This window comes from Marmota monax, unplaced genomic scaffold (genome assembly GCF_021218885.2).
Source record: "Marmota monax isolate L192 unplaced genomic scaffold, Marmota_monax_Labrador192_F-V1.1 WCK01_AAM20220418_F8-fsc00011, whole genome shotgun sequence".
In the NCBI taxonomy this organism is placed as follows: domain Eukaryota; kingdom Metazoa; phylum Chordata; class Mammalia; order Rodentia; family Sciuridae; genus Marmota; species Marmota monax.
Genome location: NW_026693082.1, coordinates 8,025,043 through 8,049,289, shown reverse-complemented (window position 1 = coordinate 8,049,289; position 24,247 = coordinate 8,025,043). Strand labels below are relative to the sequence as shown.

General features: G+C 38.2%; 1 protein-coding gene across 9 annotated transcripts in view; it reads left to right on the top strand.

The window, feature by feature from the left end:
• The window catches only part of Stard13 (StAR related lipid transfer domain containing 13), a 482,586-nt gene that overhangs the window by 441,128 nt on the left and 17,211 nt on the right, over positions 1–24,247 (top strand). For 7 of the 9 annotated variants that reach the window (XM_046454058.2, XM_058582528.1, XM_046454060.2 and 4 more), the window contains 4 exons: positions 5,219–5,282; positions 15,244–16,601; positions 17,728–17,901; positions 18,996–19,212. In XM_046454058.2, coding sequence (XP_046310014.1) covers positions 5,219–5,282; positions 15,244–16,601; positions 17,728–17,901; positions 18,996–19,212 — 1,813 coding nt within the window. The remainder of the gene's footprint in view (positions 1–5,218; positions 5,283–15,243; positions 16,602–17,727; positions 17,902–18,995; positions 19,213–24,247) is intronic. The other 2 variants (XM_046454057.2, XM_046454056.2) reach the window with 1 other exon arrangement.

Sequence of the window (24,247 nt, the reverse complement as noted above, 5' to 3'; positions counted from 1 at the left end):
CTAAGAATATGTTGGAATTTTTTTTAAGTTCCCTGTGGACACTATCTCATTCCCCCAGCTATTCCTTTAAACTTTTTTGATCTCCTTCTTGTTTGACCCAACCATTACCACTATTTCAGGCAACTGCATTGTTTAAAAAATTGCCACTGATTATCTTTGACAAACACTCTGGGTCAAAAGCTGTTCTCAATTGTGAACTCAGATTCAAGTTAAATAAAGATAAGCCCTGTGAATGGAGGCTTTCTGAGAACTTCTAGAAAGTTCAGAAAATGACAATCTTGAGTAGTAGAGGTTTGGGGATACAAAGTTATTCTACTTTCTCTGGTGGCTTCTGGGCTGCTGATTTTCCTAGCTACTCTGATTGTGAGGCTGTTGGTTTTCAAAGCTCCTGCAGAGCTGGGTAAAGGAGCATAGACATAGGGCTCACTATTTTTACATGCATTCAGCCATTTTTTTAAAAAAAAAACAGACAACATTGTATTAATTTCCTGTATTCTTAAAAGGTTGTTTTTGAAAATATTTTTCAGTATTATTATTGCTTTTATGAAGGAACAGAGTTCTAGAGGTCTTTCTTCACCATTCTCATTAGCATTACTCACATTACTTTTTATTCAGTTTTATTAAAGTATAATTTACATTTGAAAAAATTACCAATTTAAGGTATCCAATTTAAAGAGTTTTGTCAAATGTGATTAGTTATATAACTATCACCACACGCATAATACAGAAAATTTTTGTTAACTCAGTACCCCATTGCTGGCATCTGGCAAACATGACTGCTTATTGCCACCATAATTATGCCTTTTATGTGTTTTTAAATAAATATAACCACATGTATACAATCACTGTATCTGGCTTTTTTTTTTTTCACTTAGCAAAATGCCCTGAGAGTCATCCATGTTTTGATATATCAGTAATTAGTGACTTGAATTGTTAAGTATTCTATTGTATGGATATACTACAATTTTATATCCATTTACTAGTAGATGTGAATTTGGGTTACTTGTATTTTTTTATTATTTTATGAATAAGACTCCTATGAACATTCAAGTACCATTCTTTTTATGGACATATAATTCCTTTTATATTGAACACACAACTAAGAGTAGATTTGGTGGGTCAAATGCTTAAATATATTTAATTTTATAAGAAATTGCCAAATGACTTTTCAAAGAAGTTGCGTCCTTTTGGGAGTTTCAGAAATTCTGGATCCTTGCTAACAGTGTTATCAATGTTTGTAATTTGAACATTTTAGTGTGCACATAGTGGTGTCTCATTTTGATTTTAATTCCTTTCTCCCATGACTAATGATGTTAAATGTCTTTTCTTGTGCTTATTAGGCATTTATGTATCTTCTCTTAGAAATGCCTATTCACAAATTTAGCTCATTTTTAAGATAAAATTATTCAACTTTTATGGAGATTAAAAGTTTTTAAAAATATTTCTAGTTATGAGTCCAATATCAGATTCTCTATAACTTTTGTGAACATTTTCTTCAAGTCTAGAATCAATTCTTAAGGTGCAGAGAGATTTTTGAGTTTATGATTAAAGGATCCAAGTCTATAAAGATGAATATAGTTAAAGTCTCCAACTTTAAAAGTAATAAATACATTTTCTCCATGTATCAGAAAATATACAGTGTATTTGATTACATGGCATATTAAGAATAAGCCCTTTGATATCTTTTGTGTATGTAGTAGATAAACTTTTTCACAAATAGAGAGGTTTGTTTGTACTACCCAACTATAATGGAAGAACAGGTGGTTAGATAAGTAAATTTTATAAATGATGGGCAATCCTTCAAACCTGTCACAGCTACCAAATGAGTAACATTATTATTTTTTTTAATTTCACATACCACTGTTAGGTAAAGATGTTAATACATGTGGAATTGACCAAGAAGATAATCTGTTAGCCACAAAGGCCAAGAATCCACTGAAGACAGTCTTAGACCAGATGATCAGCTTCCCATCAAGAATTGCCTATTTTATTTGACACTATTAGGAATTCGTAGACAGTGGGTAAATTGCAGGTGACTAAAAATGAGGAGAATCATCATACATTTTTAAATCAATGAGTGATGTGATAAGAAGTTGAGAAATAGAACTGGTTTCAGTGTGAAGCACTTGGAATAATAGTGAAGCCAATTAAGAGGCTGTTGCCTAACTCTAGGTAAAAGATAAGAAGGAACTGAACTAGGAACAAAGGAGAGGAAGGTCTTCTTCAAAGACATTATAGAAGTAGAATTTACAGGACCTCTTGATCAATGGATATAGTTCTTGAAGAAGAATCTCAATATGATTCCATTTTGTAGTGTGGGTAACCTATTGGTGATGCACTCATTCAGACAGCAAGTAGGAGATAAGTTTTGAAGAGAATGCAATGAGTTATTTGAATTTGAAGAACCCGTAAGACCCCACAGATTGGTGAGAGTGGGATGTAGTTGTAAATGTAGCTATGGGCTCAGGTGAGATGGATCAGTGACAGTAGAGGTTGTACCATCAGAATCTAGTTATTTTGAGATGAGACACTCTAGTATGCCCATCCAGAGTAATAGAGCAAATACTTCTGTTTGAATTCTAAATAAATAAATTATATGGCCAAAATTCACTGAACTGAAATCATACGACCTATGCACACAAAAATGGTCAATGATCAAAGATGAGAGGTTGAACATTAGAATTTACTTACTTCTAAGTCCTGAATAATTTTCAGAGAGATATTTCCTCACAAGAAGATCACAACTATAAAATTTTCCATGCAGAAAAAACAGAAATATGTCATAGAGGACTTAGAAAGCCCAAGGAACAAAATTTAAGTAGACAAAGGAGGAAGTTGTTATATAACTCACTTTTCACTGAAGAAACCCTAATACTATAAAATACTATAAAATTGTTGGTGAGCATGGAGGTAGGCTAAAAACAGGAGGGTTGTTTGGAATTGTATTTAAAAGTAGGTAGAGACCTAAAAATTCTTCCCCAGTCTATATCCAGGTGATTTCTCTCCTTACTACAATACAATACTAGAAGTTGATTCCCCAAAGAGGCTAAAACAGAAGCTTCCTTGATTAGGAGTATCAGACATGGTTGAAGATGGGTGTTCTACTAAAAACAGAAGTCCATGTCACAGTCTGCATACTTTCTAAATGTCAGCATTCCCAAGACTCTTCTATTAATTACTCAGCTCCAGAACAGTGGAAAACACTCTCAAGAGGAATCTCATTTCTGAGAAATGTGATCAGCTCAGAATAAAAGACAAAACAAGGGCAGCAAATCCCGATTAGAACAGGTCAAAAGGCTCAGAGAAACAAGTCTCCAAGGAAACTAAATTGTTAGACAATCCAATATGATAGAAAACACATAGAGACTGAGGTAATTGGGAGAGTGTTTGGGTTTGGATTTAGGGATAAGCACATAGAAAATTAAGGAAATAAACTAGATACTTATTAACTTCAGAGATAACCAAAAGTTGAAACTGAAAGGAAAAAAATAATCAAAGTATGATATACATGTGAATAGCATTTCCATGGTCATGGTAAATACTGAATATTGATTTATCCATGAATTATGACATGGCTATATTTGGAAGAGACAAAAGGTGAGCGTGTTCCAAAAAACAAATTCAGTAGATAATTACTTACACTGCAAGATTAAAAAGTTTAAAAGAGTTGTTTCCAAAGAGTGAGAAGTAGGAAAGGATATGAGGGGCAGTGTTTAACTCTTCAAAGCTTATGCATTCATTAATTGTGATATTTTTATTAAAAAATTGAAACAAAAATAATAAGGGATTTGTGAAGGGAATTTCATGACAATCAGATTGGATGAAAATTGAGGATGTCTTCCAAATAGTGAAAAGGAAACATTTCACATGAAAATGTTGGAGTAGTGAGTATAGACCCTTAATGGAGAGGTAGAATTGAAAGAAGATTGGTAGTTTGCTTGATTATAGTTCTTTAGGTAGCTAACTAATTGGTTAGTCAATTTATTGAAGACAGAGAAGAAAGAAGTTGAGAGAGAGTTTGCTGAATGGAAGGGAACAAATGAAATCTCAAAGTCCCAGATGAAGTGGTGGATATTGAAATAAAGAACAAGGTTAAAAAGGTTAGCTTTGAAGAATAGGGTCATCTTTTCTTGCAGAGCACAGAAGCAGAGTGGCAGTATTAAGGGCATATAAATATAATTGATGATGAAGAAAAGGATTCTGAAAAGAATTTATACCTAACAGTTTATATTTTCTCATTGGCAGCTGTGGCTAAGGCTTCAGTTGAGGAACAGGGTCTTTTTGATTGCCAGAGATTAGGAACCAAACAGAGGGGAAAATGAAAGGAAAGCTGCTGAGTAGCAATTTTGGGAGCCCAGCTGAGGGTGAAAAGCAAAATATATGTATTAGTCAGCATGGACTACCATGAAAGAATACCACAGACTGGGTGGCCTCAACAATAAGAATTTATTTTCTCACAGTTCACGGTTCTGGAGGCTGAAAAGTCCAAGGTAAACATCCTGGCAGGATTTGGTTCTTGGTAAGGACCCTCTTCCTGACCTCCCGACAGCCACCTTCTCTGGTGTTCTCACATGGGGGGAATTGAGGAAGGAAGAAAGAGCAAGAACACATAAGCTCTCTGGAGTCTCTTCTTATAGGGACACTAATCCTGTTGGATCAGGACTCCTCCCTTGTGACCTTATTTACCTTCAAGTACCTTTTTATTGTAAATATAGTCACACTGGGGGCTGGAGCTTCAACACATGAGTTTTGAGGGGAATATAGTTAAGGGCATAGCATGTATAATTCAGCAATATAGTGTAAGTTACTTTCCCATGTATATCCAACTGCCTGAGACCAAGAGAAAAGACAGATGGTTAAACAGACCCTATTTGGGGATTAGTAGGATAGAGTTGATGGAAGGTCAAGGTGGCAAATGATTGAGGGACTGGTGAAAGTATAGCTAAAATGATTGGCATGGATTGCAAGAAGGGTGGAAAGGGAAGCCGGAAAGGACTGGGTTTAGATTAGAGAAAGTATAATATGGGTGGGCCTAGTGACGGAGTTCTCTTAGGTCAAAAGGCACAAATGAAAACTACATGTTTTCTGCTGTCTTGGAACATAATAGGTTGTTTCTGCTCTTTCAACTTTACTGAAAAGTAAAGGAGGATTATCAAACTGGAAAGACAATTTAGATTCATTAGAGGTAGTAATCATCTTTTTTTTTCCTTGTTTCTAGACGACTAAATACATTGAACAAGTGTGCCTCAATGAAACTTGATGTGAACTTCCAAAGGAAAAAGGTAGGTGTCTATAACTAGCTAAGACAATGACCACATCAACAGAAACAGTTTGTATTCATAGATTAAAAACAACATGAACCAAACAAAATTTTGAAACGCCCTACCATCTGTGTTGCTTCTCCAAATATCCCAACTTATCACAGTGGTCCTAAATAAATCCGTTGTAAACCCACTCTAAGAGCTGTTTGTCTCACTGTTTCAGTTTGCTTTAGTATTTTTATCAGAGGATTTTAATAAAGATGTAAATATCTCAGTTCTTGGTAATCTTTTCGAAATTTGTATATTTGTAAATGCCAACCTATATTAGGCTCAAATACTCCACAAAAACTAGTAGATTAAAAGAGTTTTCAGAAAAGGATCAATGGGTCCAAGCTAAGTTATCTTCTGGTTTGTTCTGTATGTCAAATATGCATACATTCTCATGGAGGTTCATTTGATGATGTAACTTTTAAAAGAACTAGTCGACAGTATAACCACAAAATACTGAGTCTGCCTCGTTTTAACTATTCTCTCCCTTGCACTTTTATCCAGTCACAAATATTTGGTGCATTTAAAAAAGTTACTGTATTTTCTGCTCCTTTGCATGTGTTATTCCCTCTGAGTGAACAAGTCTGGAGATTTCAGTCTTAAAGCTATACAGGCTGAGCATACCTAACCTGAAAATCCAAAATCTGTCATACCCAAATCCAAGACTTTTTGAACACCTACATGATGATCAAAAAATTTTGGATTTTGGAGCATTATGGATTTTGGGTTTTCTGATTATAGATGTTCAACCAATAAAACCTATACAAATATTCCTAAGTCAAAAAGACTCCAAAATCTCAAATGCATCCTTTTCCTGGCATTTTAGGTAAGAGATATTCAAACTGTACTTTGTCAAGCACTTTCTATTTTCCAGAAACTAGGTTATGTGCTTACCATACGTTATCATTTAATTCATTTTTGTAAGACTTCTCTGCTTTCTAGATAAAAAAAAAAAAGTAAACCTCGAACAGGCTTTCATTTGCCTATAACCTAACAGCTAGTGGTATAACAGGGTTTCAACCTCAGGAACATCTAACTTCATAACCAAAGCTCCTAACCACTGAGATGTTCTATCTCTTTGTCACTGAATTGATCCTTTTTAAGGAAATCCAGGATTAGCATCATTCACTACTTCTTTTCCTTTAGCATCTCAATTGTGTAACTAACTAATCAAGCCTCAGTATATTTTGAAGAAATGGAGAAAACATCTTTCAGTCAAAAGAAAGTATTCTTTATTTTGGTTTACCCAGAGAAATCATTACATCCAATGGATTTTAAGAACCTCCTGGGTAACCTAATCTTTAAAAATAACGTTAACCTGAATTTGTGCTCTAAAATAGCACCCCTTCAAAAAAACTCAAATGAATTTGGATTGACCTCACCTTAAAAACAATTCAGGATTTGAGCTAGGAATCAACGATTTAAGCTAGGGAAGCAAAGGAGTGAAAAACAATATCCAGAAAAGTATTAAAACATGAGGAATTTTTCCAGGCCAAAGACAAATTTAAAATGTGGGAATATACCTCCCGACAGCTGTCTGGCTGAATAGACCCCTTGAGAAGCATACATACTATTTGAAGCATGAGGGTCAGATGTTGTTTTGATTGTAACACATGGTTCTTATTAAACTGAACACAGCCATGCCTGTGTGTCTAAAGCGTGGGTGCTCAGATGGCGGGTATAGACGACTGCCTCTACAGACCTTTAGCTGCAGTGTATCACAAAAGAAAATGCCTCAAACTAATGACATGATTTGTTTCCCACAAAGTGGAGTGACTGGATTTTTACCCTGTCATCAGCTTTTCAAAACCCACAGGCTCAATAGTCTTGAATAACCTTTGTTAGGCTCCTCATGCATTATGTTCACAAAAGCTCCTCTGTAAATTGGTCACTTCAGTATTCTGGCATTCTTGGTGTATTTCTTATGTTGGCTATAGTGGCACACACTGTACAGTCCCTGCTAAGCAATAGGTCTCACAAAAGCATGCACTTAAATAAAATACTGCTTTTTCCACTGTAAATTGGAGCGTCATGGCCTGAATTTTCAAATAAAAAAATTCAAGATGTGGTCTCTACCCACTTGTGACTCTCAGTAATGACCAGCATTATTGAGAATCCAAACTCTGATGCAGAAGGTGTTGTGTGTAGCACTCATTTCTGTGATCTACTCTTACATAAGTCATAGGGTAATTCTTGATTTTACTATAAAAAAAAATAAGAACAGGGTTAACACTAGTCCAAGTGATCAAAAATAGAAAGTGAGACTTAGGAACTGAACACCCTGTGAAACTCCAGCCAACTTTGGAATTCATTTATTTAGAAGAAAATTAAGACAGTAGAATTTCCTCTAGGTCTGTTCCTGTTTTAAGCAATCCAAGAAATAGAAGCAGAATCTTTAGCTCCAATCTTCAGAGATTCTGACTTGTTGTTTTGCAGAATCTAGTTCCCAAATGGCTCAAGTGACCAGTATCACAGTCCTTCTCCCTTTGAGGTTGTTAAATCTATGGCAGAGTGACATGGGCTTGCCTGGCAGTTTGGGTGGTTAACAAATGCTAGCACAGAGCCTCTTCTCTGCCAGACCCTATTCTCCATCACTAAGTCCATGTCACAGGTGCAGAAATCAAAGGGCCCAGTTACTTGCCCAAAGACACACAGAAATGGTAGAGGCAGGATTTGAACACCAGTGTTCTGGTACCAGAATGCTTCTCTTCACCTTTCAAAGATATTCAGAAATGTGTTGGAACCTGAGTGAGCTTCTGGCCCTTGTCTGAGAGCTGGAAGGGTCTCATGTTTCCTCAGCAATACATTCAGTTAACTATTTGTACTGTTTTGTTTTTTTAAAGATGTGTCTTTCCGTCTGTATTAAATCTACCATTGATTGTCTTCATGGCAATCTTGTTGAATTCCATAGATTGGATGGACTGATCAAAGGAAGAAAATGAAAAGTCCACAGATAAGTGATATAAATATAGTGAAGATACTTGGTTAGGTATATGTCAGATGTCACTTGTAAAGCACCAGGAGAATGACATTGCACCTGCCCTCCCACAAGATAGTGTCTAACCACTTTTGTAGAAGAGAAAATTGATTAAGGATTCAACATTGCTGTCCCTGCCTCTGAGAGTCAGGTGGAGACCAGTGTTCTCATCTGATCTTGGCCTCACTGAAAGGTTGACTAAAACTCAGCCAAGAGGCATTTCAGGAGAGCCTGGGCACACCTGCAGTGGGCTGCCTGTGACTTCAGGTTTTTCAGCCCTGCCTCATTCCAAGTGGCACATTCCTGCCCTGAACAGGCTGACTCAGCCACTCAGCCCCAGTTAACTTTAATGGAAGACACGCTTCTAAATGTCTATGTAACTGTGGATTAGCTGCCTCTTGCAGCTGCAGATCCTTGTGGCTCCTCTTTCCCATGTAAAGATATGACCAAATTCCAGGGTTGTTTTTTTTTTAATCCCCTCTTTATGGAGTGTCTGTTTGGCATCTGTCTCCAAGGAATATATAATTTCAGTGAATAATGATCTCACTTTTAGAAAAAGCCAAACGTCGGAGACTCATCTAAATTAAAAACCCTAAGGCACACACCAAGCTGCCAATCCTCAGAAAAATGTTTCTTCCTCATTATTACCTACAAAATTCACACTGGCTTCATGAAGACACTGAGCTCCCTGATTCTGGCTAGTGTTTATGTGATGTGACTTCTATTCAAAGGAAAAATGGATTCTGGAGACTCCCGTCAGGCTCTTAATGAAAAAAGGAGACACATGCCCACAACAGACTGGTCTTTCCTCATAACAAAGACGGCCCAGGAATGAAAGAGCAGCTTCAAAAGAAGGTTCTGGTTTAAATTCCAGTTTTAATAAGACTCTCTGAAATCGTGACCAACGGTGGAAAGCAACATAAAAACCATGACTAATTGCCACCTTGCAGCCAGCACCCCTGCCTGGATGCCATGGGCATTGCAGAGGAGCCGCAGCTGTGGCTGAGGGCCCAGTCTTCACCCCACCTCCTCACAGCCTTTCCCAGCCCCATATCCTCCACAAATAGCACTCCTCTGGCAGCTCTGAACAGCAGAGTCAAATGAGAGAAAAACAACATTGTCTTCTATCATTCACTTGACTAGAGAACATGAACAGTTTTGAATTGCGTGTGAATGTCTTAGAACCTTAGAATCTTGGAGCTGGAAAGGATCCTCGGTCATGTTTTCCAACCTCCCACCCCCTCACTACAGGATTTCTTTCTCAGAGCGTCCCTCACAATTCATTCAGCCCCCGCTTGTAAGCTTCTCAACAGGATGAGCTTTTTCCATCACAAGGCACCTTATTTTTTTTTCTCTAATTACTAGCAGTCTTCCATGTAATAAGCTAAAAGCTGATAAGAAATAAATTAGCCCATCTGATGCTAGCTCTTTTCTCTGGAGACTGTGGATTTTCCTTTTTGCATATACCAGCCCTTCAGCTCTGTCCTCTAGAGCAGAGATTGACAAACTACTATTCTGTTTTTGTAAATAAAGTTTTATTGGAACACAGTTATAACCATTATTTTTGAGACAACAGAGTTCAGTATTTGCAACAGAGACCATAAAGCCTGTAGACCTAAACTACTTACTATCTGGCCCTTCACAGAAAAAGTTTTCTGACCCCTGCTCAATCCAGAACAAATTTTCCCAAACTATTTGTAGTAAATTACCTGGGGTTTTGTTTTATTTTTATTTCTTGTCTGCCACAATACTTTTATAAAATTTAATGCACATAAGTTAGAAATATGAAATGTTTAATTGTGGAAAATACCAATATTTTAGTAAATGCTTTAGCAATACTAAATGTTTTAGTATTAGACACAAAATTACACCCCAATGAATATGAGCAGAACAAATAGAAGAAACAGAAAATAGAAAAAAATGACAAAAACTGCTCATATTTTTATTGAACATGTGCATCATATGAAGAATTGTGATCCTACTCATAATTTTGTTATTCATCTATCTTAAGTAAATAAAAATTTTACATTGAGATGGCAACAAATTCCTCATATTAAATACCTGTCTACACATTTCGAACCATCACTGTAATCATGGATATATAAGAATTTTAATGTGACAGTGAGTTTTTGTTTGTTATATAATTTTGGTAGAATGGACAACCACCCTAATCACAGGAATAATGTACATCTAAAATGTTTCTTTTTTGTTTTGTTTTAATACCAGTCAGAAACTCGCCTACAGAGTACACTGACTAGAATGGAATTGAGAATTTAAAGCAGTTTGAAAACTGAGAGTTTTCCTTCAAACACCTGTTATTCTAATGAAACAGGTCATTCCATACTTTCAAAGTCCATCTAATACCCTCCTCATTAGCCATGTCTTGTAATTATAAAGTTGTAAATTTAGATTATCTTTATGTGGAACAATCGAGCCTATACATGAAGCACTGTGGGTTGTAGTAGATAAACCAATCTACCCTGTGTGAAAAGACTGATCCACCAATCTTGATCTTGGATAGCAAAGCCCTTGTCAAATGGGGACAGTCAATTAATGCCTACTCTCAATTTCTGTGCCTATCTCACATGACTGGGAAGTTTTGGGCCCCAGGCAACCCCCACCACACTTTGAGTTGCACTGTCTAGAGTTCCTTGTTTCTAAACCAAACACTGTTAGTTCTTTAGATTTCCTTCACAGAACATAGTGGTTCCTAGATCCTTGCTCATCCTGATTGTTCTTCTCTAGAAATGTACTCCCTAAATATAATATTTAGAAAAAGTCCATTGTTCCTGATTGATGTGACCAATGAGAATACAGTGGGCTTACCTGGCACAGTGGCGTATAACTATAATCCCAGTGACTCAGGAGACTGAGGCAGGAGGATGGCAAACTCAAGGCCAGCCTTGGCAATTTAGCAAGACCCTATCTCAAAATAAAAATAAAAAGAGACTGGAGATACAGCTCATTGGTAAAGCCCCTGGGTTCAATCCCCTATATGGCAGAAGAAAAAAAGACACACTGGACTCTAACCTCCTGAGACTCTGGATCCTTGCTCTGGTGTCTTCGGTAGCCATATTCCATGGTTAACCCACATTAAGATTAAATCTGCTCAAGCGCTCAAGGTTATTAATTGAAAGAGGAGTTGAATTAAGTATGTTTCATCCTATAAGATATCTTATAATTTATTTTTGAAGTTGGAGTATTTTTATATTTATTCATGCAGTTTCAACTTATCAACAAACCATTCTTCAATTCTGTTAAGATATTTATAGATCTCAATACAGGATAAATATCCCTTCCAAAATGCTGGGGATCAGAAGTGTATTGGGGATATTTTTAGAGTTTGAAATACTTGCATATATTAAATGAGATACTTTGGGGATGGGGCCTATACACCTTATAGGTAATTTATGGAATATATTTAGTAATTTTGTACACAGATGGAAGAGAATTTTATGGTACAGAATTTTCTACTTGTGGTATCTAAAGTTTCAGACTTTAGAGCATTTTGGATTTTGTCATCTTTACATTTTAAAAGCATGAGTTCTTCTGACTCATGAATTTATTCTTAAAATCCCCATAACCTTCAGTTGTACCTCCTGAGATCCCTTCCTCAATTGCTTTCAGTCTTTTGAGCACACTCTTTCGTGAAGTTATTCAACCACTTACTAACAACACTCTAGCCGCTTCAAGCATAGTTAGCTGTCTCAGTCACGACAATATTATTGTCAATTATCTTAATGAAATTCATATTTTCTGTATCCATAGTATGTTTATGATCTTGTATACCACATAGTTAGAGTCTTCATAAACACATCCAACTCCCAGAAATCTGCACTTAGCATTTCTAAATAATCACAACAATTTGTTTGTAACCTAAAAAACAAATCAGATGAAACCTGATAATTTCTTAAAAACTAAGATACTTCCAGAAATACTATTTGGGAGGCTACCATGCACCTGAACACTCTTCTGGGTCCCAAGTGTATAAAAGAAGCTGACAATGTACCAAGAAGCCATGCAAAACACACTGCAGATGAATTTAATGGGTCACACACACACACACAAAAAAAAACAACCAATGTTTTAAAAAATGAAACAAACTAGACTATAGGTTGAGTATCTCTTATCCAAAATGTTTGGGACCAGAAGGGATACAGATTTTAATTTGGGGGCTTTATGAAATATATGCACATATATAATGAAATACTTGAGGGACGGAATCCAATTCTAAAGATGAAATTTATCTAGGCTTCATATATACCTTAGCCTGTAGGCAATTTTATTCAATATTTTTAGTGTGCCTATGGTTTGACTGCACCTTATCACATGAGGTCAGGTGTGGAATTTTCCACTTGTAACATCATATAGACACAAAACATTTCAAATTTTATAATTTTAGATTAAGGATGTCCAACCTGGATAAAATATGAGAGTACAAACAAAAAGGGATAATTATTATAGCATTTTTTTTTGCTTTAATGTAATATACATATATACCCTGAATTGTGGTGGAAAATGAATCTCTTATTGTATGTTATAGTCAACAATTTAAAAGATCTTGTACTAATGGAAAAAACAGACTCAGAATTTTATGCCATTGGGGATATACTATGATAATTTTATGCTTCTCCTTTAGCAAAAGGAGAAGGGGTGCTTTTTTTCTTTTTTATTTTTTTTTTCTTTATTTTTTATTGCTTTGGTTCAAAAAACTTAAATACTACAGAATTTCCCTGAACTCTTTGCCTCTTTTTTCAGGGATTTACCACTTTCCACATGCCTCGGTTGGGTTGTAAATGTCTTCCTCTTGGCCAAATCTAGTGGAATAAGCTCCTAAAGCCCAGCAGACATGGGTGCATTCTAGCCCCTGTCCACAGAGCCCAGCTTGGCATCTCTCCTTAACCTAAATAAAGGAGTCTTTATCCAACTAGTATGTGGTTTGCTCGAATCAGTAACCAGGCTTGAGAGAGTCCTTGGAACCAAAATTAAATATTATAGTTTCTATTTTTAAATATCTATATTTCTCTAAAAGTGGATCCTTCTTTTGCCTTTTCTAAAACTCTTTGTTGAAGGGATATTTTCAGAATACTTACTCAATATCAACTTCTTCTTACAAGCTTCTTGAAATGTGATCTGAAAATCTAACAGCTCAGCCTTCAGCTATCATATTGCTTTATACATAAATGTCCCTCAGATGTTGGTCTTTATGATATTAATCACAGAAAAAGAGGAAGTCGAAAGTACCATAAAGAAAGCCTATGTTGAGCCATAGTCCCAGAATCTTGCCTTTTTTCCATGTGTACAATTACAATTTCTAAAATTTTTTCACCAAAACTCCATACGATTTAGCTTTAAAAATCAAAGCTAAGTTCCCCACTGTGAAGACAAAGTTGGAATGCCTGTTTGTACCTTGACTTTGTACTTTCTTCCATCTTATTCTTGAATGTTGGAATTTCGTCCAACCCAGATAGAATCTAGATTTTGAAAGATAGATAAACAATTGAAACATGGAAAAATGACAGGTAAACAAATAACTCACATCAAGGGACCATCAAATACATTACCTTATTTAATTCCCTCAGCAAACATATGAGGCAAAGCCTATTTTTGATTATACACATAATGGAAATTTACTGTAGTGAGAGTAAGTAACTTGTACATTGTTGCATAGCTCTTAACCCATGCCACTACCGGTCAGAACCAGGTCTTAGAACTGGATGACAAAGTAATTTAAAAAAAAAAAAAGTTAAGCAATTATTATGGGTTTGAGATTTGGAAGGATATAAATGTAAGCAAAATAGAGAAAGACAGGCCCTGCTCTTGTTGACCTTCCCTGTAACAATTGAGAGTGGATGCTGTCAAGCTGAAGGCTTCTGTTCTGGGAAATTATACATCATCATATTTGGAGTGTACTGTGGAAAGCCACTTAGTTGTGAAACATGCTGGAGACAAGAATTCTCGCCAGGTTTTTACTGTAATAGATTTAGAGAGAGGTGGCAGGGTCCTAGACAAGGGAGTGAGAGTGAAGATATGAAAGAGGTAACGGATTTGAAAATCATTTCCACATAGGGTCTTGGTGGTGTGCATGGTGAAAAGGGAGCAGGAGCTGACCCTTCATTTTGAAAGTAAATTATATGCTCTCCCTCAAGGTCCATGCTGGACCCAAAGATATGCAAAGACAAATAAGATCATCTTTGCCCTCAGGGAATGAAGACTGTCATCTCTCAGGTGTTGCAGATTCAGGCAAAAACAGGTGAGGCCAGTGTGTCAGATACAGAAGGCAGGACGTTGCAAAGCCCTGGGGACTGACCACAACTTAGAGGGCATGTCCCTCCAAAGGCATTCCTGCAGAAGGCAGAGCAGCTTGATTGAACTCTGTTCAAATGTGATCTCCACATTGACTCCCAAAATTCTACTCAAAGAAATTTAGTACATGATTTTGCTGTTAATTTATACAGGAAATATACCATAAGAATCAAGTTTGGGAGACTGTGGTTAAGGATTGTTAGTTTTAAGATCTGTTGACATTGAGGTTCCAAAGAAATTACCTAAAGAATAAGGGTCCTGGGACTCAGCAAAGAGATATGGGAAAAGAAGTAAGTACCCTTTATAGCAGAGTTGAGCTTTTTTGTGAAACAGAGGACTGCAGGTGTTTTATATTTAGACTGTCTAGTCAGATGGTAATTACACCCTCTTTGTAATCAGTCAGGAAAAAATTGTTAGAGAAGAAAGAAGGATGCAAAAATTCTATGAAAATGGAAACTTGGCAAGTTAAGAAGAGGTCCTCTGGGGAGGAAGAGGATTTATAATGAAAGTGGAGGAGGAGCCAAGCAAGGGTGTCAAGGAACCCCAGCATAAGTGCCAAAAGTGAGGGGTAAGGAGGTGGAAGTGCTGTGCCTGCCTAGGTCGCCTTGCTGCAAGCTCCCTGTAATGAGCCTCCTCCCTGATGTTTTGCAGGGTGACGACTCAGATGAGGAAGATCTTTGCATCAGCAACAAATGGACTTTCCAGAGAACCAGCCGCAGGTGGTCTCGTGTGGACGACCTGCACACACTATTCCCTGGGGGAGACAGAAATGGGTCACCCGTGGGCCCTATGATGAGAAACACAACCAGCAGTGAGAGTGTCCTCACAGACCTGAGTGAGCCCGAGGTCTGCTCCATTCACAGTGAAAGCAGCGGAGGCAGTGACGGCCGCAGTCAGTCAGGCCAGTACTGTGCTGACAGCCCAGTAATGCTGGAGGCCACCCTAGTCAGCAGTGGCCTCCCACAGTCCCCCCGAGACACTCTCAACCACCCTTTGCACCCCAAGAATGAGAAACCCAACAGGGCCAGGGCCAAGTCGATTTTGAAACGCATGGAAACACTCCGAGCTAAGGGAGTCCATGGGAAGCATAAGGGGCCAGGGCGGACAGGTGGCCTTGTGATCAGTGGACCTGTGTTACAACAGGAGCCCGAGTCCTTTAAGGCCATGCAATGCATCCAAATACCAAATGGAGATCTCCAGAACTCACCTCCAGCTGCCTGCAGAAAAGGGCTTCCATGCTCCAGTAAATCCAGTGGTGAAAGCAGCCCCTCAAACAGCAGCAGTGGGGTGAGCACGCCATGCCTGAAGGAACGAAAATGCCACCAGGAGGCCAACAAGCGTGGGGGCATGTACTTGGAGGACCTGGATGTGTTGGCAGGGACAGCACTGCGGGATACAGAAGACCAAAGCCACACCCATGGGTTTCACTCCCAAGAGAATTTGGTGGTGCATATTCCCAAGGATCATAAACCAGGAACATTCCCCAAGGCACTTTCTATCGAAAGCCTGTCACCCACAGATAACAGCAATGGGGTTAACTGGAGGACTGGGAGCATCTCCCTGGGCAGGCAGCAGGGCCCTGGCGGGAGGGAGCCCAGGCTCATGGCATCCTGCCACAGAGCAAGCCGAGTCAGTATCTATGACAACGTCCCCGGCTCCCATCTGTATGCCAGCACAGGAGATCTGCTGGACTTGGAGAAAGATGACCTGTTCATCTTGGATGACATCCTGCAGCAAGTCAATGGACTCCAAGAAGTAGTGGCTGACTGGTCGAAAAATGTCTTGCCTGAACTGCAGACTCATGATGCGTTGGGTGGGGAACCTGGTTTACCTGCCTTGCCATCTCCTAATCAGATCACCTTAGATTTTGAAGGCCACTCTGTCTCAGAAGGTCGGACAACACCCAGTGATGTAGAAAGAGACGGAACTTCTCTGAATGAGTCTGAGGCCCCTGGGGTCAGAGAAAGGAGGGATTCTGGTGTAGGGGCTTCTCTGACCAGGCCAAACAGGTAGGTGGCATGATTTCATAAAATGGAGTTTCATTCATTTTGTAAGAGTTATGCTTTGTTTATTTGCTTTAATAAATAAATAGAGAATCTACAGAAAGCCTGATACCATTCTTGGGTGATGCCATTCTTATGTGGCTTAGAATTATTTGAACAGAAGTGAATCTTTTGTACAGATGCATTAACCAAATCCATGTCAAAACACATTTAATTCTCTTTACCCTTTATTTCAATCTTAGTTTTATTAAAAAAAAATATTTTGAGCTTCTTATTTGCAAAGCTCTTTACTAGGCATCCACATGGGGAATGACAGACAACTGAGGCACAGTCCCTGTGCACAGATGCTTCCCAGTATTAGTTAAAATGTTTCTACTTCCAAATTTAAACTCTTTAATCCCATGAGAAATATCTGAGATCTAAGGTGGGTGCCTCATAAACTGGTTTTGCTTTAAGATGCTGATTATAAACCATGTAAAAGCTGGTTTACAAAGATTATTTCAGAAATACCCTAAAAAAAATGGCCCTGGGAGGCTCTAACTAGTAGAATCACTATCACTGTGTGTGTGGCTGGCTCTGGTTGAAACAGTGCTTAGTCTTAAGACTCATTGATATGTTGTCATCTGAGCCTGTCACTTTCAGTCTCCATCTCAACATTGTCCAGGAGTTAGACAAAGAGGCCCAGAAGGAAGCATGAAGTGGTCTACAGCCCCCAAATGTCTGAGAGCACTCCTTCTCTGCTCACCCTCCTTCTATGTCTCTGTCTCCATCTTTCTGTTTCCATTTCTGTCTCTTTTCCTTTTTCTGTGTCTTTCAGTCTCTGTCACTCTCTTACACACACACACACACACGAGTCTCAAGTTCTCAATATTTGGGGAATGAATTTGGGAATAAACAAAAATTATTGAATCATTTATTTAAACCTCATAACAAAACTGATAATTTTTCCAACTTGGAAAAAAACAATTTTTTATCTCAATTCTATACATTTGTGTTGTCGATTACATTTGTTCTGTGATTTTCTTGGCTCAGAAAAGGTTTTGATTAGCTGCTTATAGATGAAGGATATCCTGTGTTTCCCAGTACCGAGTCCACTTTGTGACTGGCTTCTCTGATGGTCTTTCTGCTCAAGGCGACTCCGATGGAACAGTTTCCAGCTCTCACACCAGCCCCAGCCATCCCCGGCATCACCCCACATCAGCAGTCAGACAGCCGGCCAGCTGAACCTGCTCCAGCGCTTCTCACTGCTCCGCCTCACAGCCATCATGGAGAAGTACTCCATGTCCAACAAGCATGGCTGGACATGGTGCGTAGCACGTTCACAGGGGGATTGTTCGCTCACAGCTAAGTATGCGATTGCAAAAACTTCAGTGTTTGTATTCTGATGTCTGAAGAATCCATTCACTGCCTGTCCTGACGCTGTCCTTGAAGTAATGCACGGAGTTCTGTCTCCCTGTCCGCCTTCCTCCGGGCAGGCGCAGCTCGGGTGTGATGTAGCCTGCAGGAAGCATTGCTTTATTTGTAGCTCTCAGTTGGTTTCCAGGGAAGGCAGTCAGACTCCAAGACAGAAAAAAGAGACAAGTAAAGGGTGATTAATTGTGAACAGAGGAATTAAAAATAAACTGACTATAAAATAATTCTGGCATTCTGCAGATAAACATGTGTCACTTGTACCTTCTCTCCCAATACAGAACTCACTACTTAGAACATTGATTGACTCAAAGTGCATTTGATTCTTCAAATACATTTATGCTTTTATTTCATTTGAAAATTAAAATGAGAATATGCAGTGAACCTTTGTAATTAAGGAATTGACTTTAAAGCATATGTTGGAACTTGTATATAGATCTATTGTAGATGATTTGGTGAATTTGAAAATGTGTCAATTTTTGTCCCTATGTTATATATTATGTATGTAGATGAATCCATGGTGCTTTTATAAAAAATTTTTTTAGAAGTTTATAAATTGCATGGTCAAATTAATATATGCTTATGTATTAAAATTCCTTTAAAAAATGCAACTGGCTCCAGAGAAGTAAGAACATAAACAAACAAAAAACGTGGTTTATCTTCTCTCCTCTCTTTTTTCCTGCAACCCCAACCAGATTTCTTGTTCCTGTTGGAATTTTTACGTGTGTTTAATTTTATTCTGTTGGGGACTTTTAAGTGTTCATCACTTGAGAGATGTGGCAATAACAATTCAATTGGAAAACTGTCCATTTGACTTGAAAACAAAGCTACAAATACATTCTGCAAATGCTGTTTAGTAGACATAACATAGGCAAGGGCCACACATAGTATTGCCATGCAATGTGATTAACACAGAAAGAATGTTGAATTCTCCCTGTGTCTCTCGGGTATTCCAACAAGAGCTTGGCTTCCTTTCTCTTGCTTCCACAGCCTCTCCCCACGGTGTGCCCCAGGGGGCTTGCATGACCTGGTTTCTGTGAATTCTAGGTCAGTTCCAAAGTTCATGAAGAGGATGAAAGTTCCTGATTACAAAGACAAGGCTGTCTTTGGTGTTCCTCTCATAGTCCACGTCCAAAGAACGGGACAACCTTTGCCTCAGAGCATTCAGCAAGCACTGAGATATCTTCGTAGCAACTGCCTTGATCAGGTATGGCTGTAAACCTAGATTTTGACTTGGATTGATGGAATGCCAGACTGAGTTAGATCTGTTCACTCCCAGGCAAGATCTGCCCCACCAAAACTAAAAGGCATTACAATCTTTACATGCTAAAATTTAATTTGACTAGGCTCAATCCCTGCCAAGCTTTGTGAGGATGTTTCCTCATGACTACTGGGGTGACACGTTGAAGTGACTGCAGAAAGTTAATGTTAATATTTGTACCTGCGATGTCTAATTTACATTCCCAAGAAACTGAAAGGTAAGCTATGTCCTGCATTTCTTTTTTTTTTTTTCTTTTTTTGGTACTGGGGATTGAACCAGGGGCACTTTACCACTGAGCTACATCCCCAATTCTTTTTACTTTTTATGAGAGAGGATCTTGCTAAGTTTCTGAGGGTCTTACTAAATTGCTAAAGCTGACCTTGAACTTGCATTTCTCCTGCCTCAGCCTCTTGAGTGGCTAGGATTACAAGTATGTACCACTGTGCCCAGTTTGCATTTGCTTTTTAATTATAGTCTCAATGCCACCACTGATTTCACAGCATGCTTTTATCCCTCTCATATTATTTTTGTAAAAAAATAAATTGGTTTTTGTAACTCCCTTTATTAATTTTTTGAAGCAGCATATGACCAGGAAATCTTAAACCAAAGACATATTTATTTACATCTTTTTAAAATGTACAAGTAAAAAGTGATAAAAAAATATGAAAACAGTATGATCTAAATCAAATATCCTTTCATCTAAAAGAGTTGATTAAAGCTTTTGTTATACAAAATATTTAGAGATTATTTTCTGCCTCTGAGACTATTTGAGGACCATAATAATGGTGGACTGTGATTAAGCCCAGAGTGAAATCCATCCTGTAATTTACAAAGCAAAGCCTTTGCTTCTCCAAATTAACACCCATTAGTTTCTTAAACATTCTGTCCAAAATAAAAGTCATGTCCCTGCTTCATAAATTGCAACCTTGAGTAGTGGATGTATTTGCAGGCAACAAAGTAACCATCTTTGTTCACCACACTTTTTAATGGTATGCAGAGAATATGTACCAACCTTAGATTATTCAAAACTTTTATTGATTTGCCCTTGACCATGGCTCAGTTGACACAAATGAGCTGAGTTACATGAGTTCAAAGATCTTGGCACTGATTCTTGTAGAGAACCAAAACTGAAAGCACACATACAGGCAAGATGATTTCTGAATGAATTAAATACTAGGTTTTGGTGGAGCAAAGTAGGAGTAACTTTGTCATTTGAAATCATCTTTGATTTAACTGGAGACATTATGCTCTTCAATCTTTTGCATGTCTAATCTAGAGGATATATAGATATATATTTTTGCATATTTGGATGTCATTGTAGAAGGTGGAGTGGCTGCTGTTGTTGCAATGATGATGTTTTGGTTTTGTGAAATGAATTTAATAACATACCTCATATTTCTCAGAAATAAGGGCAGCAAAGTGCTTAAAAATAGGATGCTATGAAAGAGAATATTTTGCTCCAAAAGTATGGCCAGCTATTACTTATCAGAAGAAAATATATTAAGAAAAAACAATTGTTGGTTCAGGAATGCCCAAAGGGAATACAGTCCATCTATGCCATAAATTGAATAACAGTAACCTTTCTTGACTGTCCAGCAAGTTCTGCTTTCACTGCTTCATTTAATCCTAGATCTACCCTAGGTAGTTAATACCCCAGCCTCCATCATGGAGCCAACACCTGCTTGTAAATCTGTGTAACTCCAGAGTTTAACTCCCGTGTTTAACCACTGCATTCTACTGTACTGTTAGAATTGCTTTTACCTTGTGAACTTTGGGGTGGCTCCATCTCCAGCATTAGGGGACACTTTAAGAGTTGGTCCTGTGCAACTCATTGATGAATCTGGTCTGTAGATTTTGTTGACGATTTTGGTCATTACATCCTGTTGTGTTCTTTATCTGAGAATAGGAGGAATAATTTTTTCCTAAGGCACTATCCAGCTCTTGAAAACAGTGTGCTGCTTCTGGATAATTTATCTGTTTTTTATATTATAGACACAAGGATCATTCAATTGAGTGTACAGAGAGTTTTCCTCTCTGTACTGACTGCTAGGAAGCTTGGAGCCAAATGCATATTCTGTCTGCAGTAAATATAGATAATTTTTTTATGAATTTTCTACATCAGCCTCATACCTAGTTTCAGTTACTATTTTCTATCTTTATTTTCCTCTTGCTGTAATTTTTCTATTATTCTTAATTTGACTATATCTTATTGTATTTTATGTATCATTGTAAGTCACCTTAAAGTCCTCCTTGAACAAAGTTGGGTATAAATAAATAAATTATAATACCACTATTCTGCTCTCTACCAGGTCCTAAGTATAGAATGGGAATAGAAATTTAGGAATTCCTGCCCAGTAGAGATTTTGAATAATATGCATCACCAGCATTACTGCTATGATTTGACCCAGTCTTCCTTTCAAAGCAAAAGTTGCATGGAGAGAAGAAAGTCATAAACTGAGAGGAGAGTGGACACCAAACCCTCCTTCAGCTCTGCTCACTGGCTTGTCCCCAGTGTCCATCTCAAGTTTCTAATTAATTTTTAAGTCTGGAAGAATTCCATGTTGTAAAACTGTACAGACAAAGCCTTGTAGGAAAGAGATTCATTTCAAGGGCATAAAGACTGACTCTAAATGTAACCAGACTGAGCACAATACAGTGTTTCTCTTGTTATCAGTCACCAGGAAGAATCTGTAGGATGTCAGATGGACTTTTGCTGCAGTCAATTCCCACCTTAATTCTGGCAGGGTTTCCTTCCTCATCTCATTGTGGGGAACATGCAGAGGTTACTCTTCAGATCCCTGTGGGAAAGGAAAGTTGTCTAAGAAGGAAACTGAGGAAAACTGGAGAAATGAAGAAGAACCAAAAAAAAAAAAATCCAAGTAGAAGAGGAAGACTGTCTTAGAGAATTAACAGCAAATAAAAATTAATGAATCCAAAAAGACAGGGAATCAAGAGAAAAAAGGAAGAAGAGAAACACTAGATGAATGTCACTTGTAGGCCAGCAGCACCTCCTTGGAGAAGAGATTCAGTGTCTGCACAGGATCTTGAAATCTCAGCCCTACCCATAAAAGACCAGAAAGTCTCCAAATATCCTTCTTCTAAGCCATGCTTGAGCAGGAAGCACCATCCAAGTCCTGCCTAAGGCTCTGTCCTTGATCTGAGGGAAGGAGGATTCATGCAGGGAACTGGACCACTTCCCCTCAAGCTCAGAGTTCATCTGGAACATAAGCACTCATCACAGAGTTGATTCCAGCCCCACAAAGTCCTGAAACAGTGCCAGCATTTCACCTCCCACACTCCCCACTGCAGAGCAGTTTATATATGATGAAGCATAGCTTATCCATTTGCACCCTTGCAGATGGCTGTAGATGAAATGAGGAAGTTTAGCCTTCAATTACGAACCATTTGTATTCAGACATAGCAGTGCGTGAGAGGAGCCTCGCTTTGTTGTCTGCGCCTTTATTTCTGCCCTAAATCAACAGTGCACAGAAGCATAGGTTATACCGGTTCCTGACGAATATGAAGTCAGCTCAGTGCTCAAAATCAGAACCCACTGCACACTCTCCCTATGAATCTCTCCCTTTCTGAATAAACCCAACCTTTCTTCATTAGCTGAGCAAATTTCTAAAGAAGAGGAAATGGAAGTCCTGATAAACATCATTAAGCCCAGAAAGGATTAGCATAAACAGGATGCCAAGAAGGAGATTTAATATTATTTAGATGAAATTTGAATTGTAATGCAGCACTCATGCCCAACTGCTCCTTCTAATGGAGCAGTAAGTTTTAAAAGCCTAATTATGCCGGGAAGGCACTTCATGCTCAGTGCCAGGGTCCTCTAATCCGCTGCCTGTTCATCACTTTGCCTATCTCAGATATAACGAAGGATGCTTGCTCTGAGACTATCGATTTAAATCATTCCCTCAGCCCTTGGTTTCTCAAAGCTGGGTTTTTAGGTGGAAGACAAAAGAGAAGAGAGAAAAACTAGATGAAGGGAACATTATGCACTATTCATTCTTTCGTTCTTCTTAAGGTGGAGCGAGAGAGTGCAGGCAAGAAAGATGTTTATAAAATGAATTTTGCATTGCTGACCATCATTGCTTCCTTTTTTGAGAGGATATTTGAGCTGGGTTTTGAAGACATATAAAAGCAGGACGTGTTATGTAATTTGTGGGGCCCTGGACAAAATGAAAATATGTGATTCCTTCTTCATATATTATTGAGAATTTCATAACAGCAACAGTAGAACTTGTGTGACTGCCCAGATTGCCCACCTGACAGTGATAGACACAGAGGTAAATGAAGGACATAGACCCTCTTGGGTCTTGCTCCTAGTGAAGCTAAGGGAATCTGAGTTCACTTACCACCATCAACAATGATGAGGATGCCCTCAGAAGCAACCCGTTTCTTCAATCTCCATTTATTACATTAAAAACAAAAATCTTTAGTTATACCCGTGTTGAAAACTTTTTGAAAAAAAAAAATGGCTGTCAACAATCACTTGTACCACCATGTGGTCTTGTTCTATGCAGATAGATAGGAGGCACTTTTCTTTGGTCTCAGGACCTCTACACCATTAGAAGTACCTTCTGCTTACTGTGTCCAGATGCTGTCTACAGCAACCAGGAGAAGCCTCAGCCCAAAATAGCTTGAATGTTAGGAAATTCATATCTCACATACAGACAATAATGAGTCAGAAAACAGGATGGTGCCAGGGTTAGTTCATTCATCAGTTCATCAATATCTTTGGAGACTGTAGTTCTTTCCATCTTTCCCGTCTGCCTCTTTAGCTATTGCATCTCAAATCTAGACCAATTTGAGACCACTTTTCCTTTATTAGGTTTAGGACATTTCCTCTGGCTTCCAACAGAAATCCATAGAACACACAGATATTTCCCATGTCCCCTGGAAGGTAAGCGCAGTGTGGGAATGTTATTGTCAGAATTTGAAAGAAAACAAATAAATCTTTGACAACCCTGAGACA